The 6,046-nt window shown below is 43.1% G+C and overlaps 1 protein-coding gene across 2 annotated transcripts; it reads left to right on the top strand.

Moving 5' to 3' along the window:
* Positions 1 to 1,642: 1,642 nt before the first annotated feature.
* On the top strand, positions 1,643 to 4,962 carry LOC109971655 (gamma-crystallin M3-like). 2 transcript variants are annotated; one of them, XM_020620049.1, is made up of 3 exons: positions 1,643 to 2,120; positions 3,681 to 3,929; positions 4,620 to 4,962. In XM_020620049.1, exons 1-3 carry the CDS (start codon positions 2,118 to 2,120, stop codon positions 4,899 to 4,901), a joined length of 534 nt encoding a protein of 177 aa, XP_020475705.1. In that variant the 5' UTR covers positions 1,643 to 2,117; the 3' UTR covers positions 4,902 to 4,962. The 2 variants fall into 2 exon arrangements, with proteins under 2 accessions (XP_020475705.1, XP_020475703.1); XM_020620047.1 differs by lacking the exon at positions 1,643 to 2,120 and adding an exon at positions 3,253 to 3,581.
* The last annotated feature ends 1,084 nt before the right edge of the window (positions 4,963 to 6,046 follow it).

Below are 6,046 nucleotides of genomic sequence, written 5' to 3'. Positions count from 1 at the left end.
TTCTGTACAGATATCGTATGTTTATATGGAGAGTGATGGCCCTATACGCTCACTATGCACACTGCGTTTGGCCCCTCAAATTGTGTTATACTCATACAATACTCAATACTGTAACTTGCCCTAATGTGGGACATTTGCTGCACTATGTTGGACTGTATTCTGATACGAAGCCAGTCCATCAACCCCACATCCAGTGCCATTTTGAAACCCTCAGGCTGTGTGCTAATCAGACCAAAAGAGAAAATGCAGGTGTCCTTGAGCAAGACACTGAACCCCTAGTTGCTCCCGGTGATGTCACCGGTGTGTGAATGCGTGAGTGCTTGGGAGTGCGAATGGGTGAATGGCCGAATAATGTGAAAGCGCTTTGAGTGTGCTGTAAAAGCATAGAAAGGCGCTATACAAGTATAAGACCATTTACCATGTCGGTCATGCAAAGTTAAATGTCAGACAGGAACCTGCTGTGAATCACTGTTAAACTGTTATGTTAACATTAGTCTGTTTAAATCAATAAACATACAACTTTAGTAGGCATATGTGAAGGCAACATAAAACTGCTGTTGGCAACATACTTGTCAGGAATCGGCGCGTGAAGCTGCCGATAATGTGGAGGTGTGAAGTCAATTATATAGCCAGACGAGGATAAGTGAAAAACGGTCTCTTTAATAAGAGCACGGACAGCAAAACGATACAGAGGACTACGTAAAACACAATACACACACACTCAGGTCAAAAATACAGTCCAGGGTCAGAGCCAGCAAACTTGCACAGCCGAGGAATCCACAAACAAATAGTGATGGTCCATTGACACCCGAGGCTCCGACACGGGCGCGGTAGATCATGAAGTAATTGCGTCGAACCACTGTGCCGAGGTGTGTTTTGGTCACGTGACTAGTGACGTTTGAAGCACTTGAGTGACGTTCGAAGCAGTTGGGTGCCTTGGACGTCATACAAATCAGCTGATTGGTTCAGTTTGTCATGTGAGTCACTGGGATAGACGGTGTTCAAAGACAGGATATCCCTATTTAGTGGCGTTCATTTGAATCTTTCTTTGCAGAGCAGGTTCGTTTGTTGCTGTTGTTGCCATTAATTGTATCTAGGATGTCTTATGTTGTGTTCCCTTTATTTTTTTGAGCAGTATATACATATAGAGGGAGGGAGGGAGAGAGAGAGAGAGAGAGGGAGAGAATAGATTAACTATCTAGCTAGAGATACATATCTAGATAACAGTTATACAAGCACACCCTTTTTACCCACATACCCATGAACCTCTTTACCAGTGAACCCCAAAACATACTTAGCCAAAGGCCATAATATATTCTGTATTTGTACCAGTTCCATGTGAAAATGACATCTGTCTGAATCTGTAGACCACATCTCATGAATGTAGCAACACCATTTAAATGTTTTCATAACACAAAATATAAGTAAAGAGTATATAGGGTTACAGTCAGACATGCCAAATAAGAAACATGGTCTTCAGAATGAGTTCATGTTTATTTCATATTTTACTGTGTCAGCTTGAAACCATACAACCATGTAGTGTAGTCAAACAGGAATGTGCATGGTGAATCAAATCCCAAACAATCCATGAACCAATAAGCAACAAGTCTTGATTGCACTTCATTTTATAGACCACTAGATGTCCTACTCGAGCACGGTGTCATTGAGGCCTCGAGTAATGAACCATTTTTGTGAACACTGTGTGGAAGCTTCAACAAGGCCTCATCGGCCATCACTACAAACGGGAGGTCAGAGAGGGAAGTCCGAGAGGGAAGTCCGATAATCCATACACAGAAAGCAGTCCGAACCAGGAGGGCAAGGCAGAATACAATGGTCAAAAAACAGTAATCCAGGATCAGAAACTAGAGAGTCAGGCAAAGATTAAATACTGGAAAGTCAGAGCTTGAGTCTAGAACAATCTGGCAGCATTCTAGTGAGGAAACACTGCTTTTATGCTGTTGAACATAGGTGTGAGTAATCAGAAGCAGGTGAACCCAATGAACACTGATTAAACTAAGGAGTCACTGAGTAACTGAGATGCAACTAAAAGGAAGCGGTGGCAAAATAAAAGCACGCGACAGGAAGCAGACGGGACAGAATCGTGACAACGCTACATTATGGTTAGTGATTGAATAAATCACAAAAGGCATTAAATTTCAAATATGCCATTGCTTCAGATGTCACACCATTCATTGACCAGTTATCACTTGTTGCTGAACCATAGCTGTGGCACAAGAGGTCCCTACTCCACCTACTAGGAGGTTCAGTGGGTCACTATCGTACCACAGGCTTTCACTGGCATGGTTACAACAATAATGAACTTGAACCATACATACAAAAACTTCTTGATTAGGTCTAGGCACAAAACAGTGTGTATAGGTTTTGGAAAAAACAGTGGCTTAGTGGTTATAACGCTTATTGATTTTTTTAAAAACGTTTTTGTCCTTGAATCAAACACTTATCTCCTATGGGAAGGCCATAATGTTTTGTGATTCATCCAAAACACCATTGTAGGATGAGCCTGGTCCAGATTATGGAAAACAGCCCCAGACCACAAGTACACAGAACTATCTGGTCTGCAGCTCCAAACATAATCCACTAGAGGGTGCATACAGGCTCAGCGTGATATGTAACTCCCTCCCAAACCAGCTCTCTCTCGCGCGCTCTCATTATCTACTGAAAACGTCAGAAAAAGAGGCTTTATAGGTGAATGACCGCAGCTGGGAGAACATGCTGGCTGGACTCCCTTTGTGTTTTTGGAGTCGCAGTGTTGTTCCAATGAGCTGGGCGTCAGCACTAACAGCAGTTGGCCTACTCCGAGCTCTTACTGGCAAATCCCACTGAATCATCAGCAGGCTGCATTTCTTTGTCTGCCGGTTTAGCTGAGCCAGGTGACACTAATCTGGCCAGCTCTGACCTCTCTCTTGCCAGCTCTGGGTCATAGTGGAGGGCTTCCTGCACCAACGCTCAGGCATACCAGAGAGGGATACAGACAGTAGCATGGACAGAGGAAGATCATATTAATGACAGCACAAATACTGAGTGTGAGCATGCAGCTGTATCGCAGAAAAGCATAACAGGCCCATAACAGACCTGATGCTGTTATTTATACTGGAATATATTGTTTGTTTGGACCTAGAAAGTAATTTCTAATATACTTTGTTACAAACGCCATTTAACACCAAAAACCATTAGAGTAATAATTGCATATGCATTATTATTGTTGTCTTTATTGTTGACAAAGGTGTAACTTTATGCATCCAGGTAATGTACTGCATAGTGTTTGTCACCACAGACCAAAAAGTCCTAGCTGGTACATTTGCTGCTGTCACCCACCTGCACCCCATAGGACAGCTGCTGCACTGGCACAGCACCAGATGCATACGCTCTGGAATAATAACCATTTACAGAGTGATTTAACAAACATTATAGCCCTGTATGCTACGCTGCTGAGTAAGATATTCAAAACAATGGCTGCGTAGATCATTTATCTATCATGATGGGTATAAAAGTGACAGAAAGCTTGGCTAGGCAAAGCACCAGAACAGTCAGGACTAGGACTGAACACCAGAATGGGCAGAGTAAGAGAGCATTTTATGTTGTAATTTAATGTAACTTTTTGGAAGTATGTTATTTAATAAAACAAAAAATGGTTTTGAAATATACCGTTTTGTTTTCAGATCATTTTCTACGAGGACAGGAACTTCCAGGGTCGCTCCTATGAGACCAGCAGCGACTGTGCTGAGCTGACCTCCTACCTGAGCCGCTGCAGCTCCTGCAGGGTGGAGAGCGGCTGCTTCATGGTCTACGAACGTTCAAACTACATGGGCCACCAGATGCTTGTGAAAAGGGGAGAGTACCCCGACAACCAGCGCCTGATGGGAATGAGCATGAGTGACTGCATACGGTCCTGCCGCATGATCCCGATGGTATGAAGCGTTGACTCCTGATAAGCTCTTGTGTACTGTGCACTGCCAGTCCAAATGTTTTGACACCCCAATTTTTCCACTTTTTATTTTGACATGTGAACAGTTCAAGTACAGTGAATAACCTTAAATGGTACAAAGCTACGAAGTAAAATGCCAGAGGTAAAGGAAACAAAACAGTTACCCAAAGAAAATGCTTAAAATGTCTGTAAATGGCCTTTGACAGGTACGAATCCAGTAACAGGCTAATTCATATCTTTTTTGCAGCAATAGAAGTAAATGACGTCTAGAAACCTGATGCAAACAGTTCCTACAGGTGTCCCAACTTTTGTTGATGATTTACAAGAACAAATCTTGTTGGAAAAGAGAACAAGATAGTCAGCTTTAGGATGGAGCAGCAGTACAGTGTCCAGACTTTCTAGGTGAAGAGTGAAAGCAAAGCAACTTACAAGCACAACACATCTGTGGGAACATCTGTAACAACGCTGTGTGTTTGATTTTAGTTTAGAGAGAATGACGCAGGTGTGTTCAGCTGTTTGATATCACTGATAACAACTGGAAAAATGGAGGTGACCCCAAACGTTTGACTGGTAGCGTATGTACGCGTGAAATGGAAACCTCTATACAAACTCTCAAACACACACAGCACAAAAGAAAATGTTTTAGATTTGATCATCATTTGTCACTTTACAGCACAGAGGTCCGTTCAGGATGAGGATCTACGAGAGGGAGAACTTCGGAGGTCAGATGTATGAGCTGATGGACGACTGTGACTCCATCATGGACCGCTACCGTATGTCCAACTGCATGTCCTGCCACGTGATGGACGGCCACTGGCTGATGTACGAGCAGCCGCACTACAGAGGCAGGATGATGTACCTGAGGCCCGGAGAGTACAGGAGCATGAGAGACATGGGAATGGGTCCCATGGACATGAGGATTGGGTCCATTAGACGTATCATGGAGCCTTGTTAGACAAAACAAGCTCAAGACCTAAACGTGTAATCAATAAATATTAATAAACTGTTCATATCTACAAGGAGTTCATTAATCTATAATTTGTGTTCAGGTTCAAAATTCCAGTCAGTGATCCAATATGACAGTTTGGGTGCTATTCAAAGGACCATTTGGTCTGTACAGAATGATGCTAGTTTAATTACTATGTCCCATAGCTAACCTGAAATTTCTTCTTCTTCTGCCTATGAAATGTCTTGTGTCAAATGATGCACTTGAAATTAAAATTGAATTTCACAGGATGAAAACGATGTATGAAATGGTGCATGATTTTCCATAAGTTCCCCAAACGTGCTGCAAATAAATAAATACATTTACAATACAAGGAGAGGTGGGAAGTAACAAAGCACAAATAAGTGCAGCAAGAAAGTCTCATGTTCATGTCCCGGCCAACCTGGGGCCATTCTATGTGCTGTCTACATGTTCTCCCTGTGCCTGCGTGGGTTTTCTCTGGGTGCCCTGGCTTCCTCCCACAATCCAAAGACATGCAGCTTAGGTTGAATGGTGACTCTAAATTGCCCCTAGGAGTGAGTGTGTGTGGTTGTCTGTCTCTAAATGTCAGCCCTGTGACAGACTGGTGACCTGTCAACAGTGGACCCCGCCTTTCACCCAATGTCAGCTGAGAATGGCTCCAGCACCCCATGATCCCCTTCAGGAATACCGGTATAGGTGACGGATGGATGGATGAATGTTTTCATTCTCCCACAAACACAGTACAGAGGTCCATTCAGGATGAAGATCTATGAGAGGGATAGCTTTGAAGGTCAGATATATGAGATGACAGACGACTGCAGCTCCATCATAGACCACTACCGTATGTCCGACTGCATGTCCTGCCAAGTGATGGACAGCCACTGGCTGATGTACGAGCAGCCCCACTACAGAGGCAGGATGATGTACCTGAGCCCCGGAGAGTACAGGAACTTTATGAACATGTGAATGGGAGGTACGAGGTGGATGAGCATGAGGCGCATCATGGACATGTGCAAACTGTACTTTTTGCCTTCAATAAATGATGTATATTTATTTTTTTCTAAATTCTGGTGCCATGGTATTTAATTAGCATAATCTTTCAAAAAAGCAAAATCTCACTATTTAAAATGTTT

Source organism: Monopterus albus, unplaced genomic scaffold, assembly GCF_001952655.1.
Source record: "Monopterus albus unplaced genomic scaffold, M_albus_1.0 scaffold231.1, whole genome shotgun sequence".
In the NCBI taxonomy this organism is placed as follows: Eukaryota; Metazoa; Chordata; class Actinopteri; order Synbranchiformes; family Synbranchidae; genus Monopterus; species Monopterus albus.
Note: the sequence above shows the minus strand (reverse complement) of the source record. Positions and strands in the feature narration are given on the sequence as shown.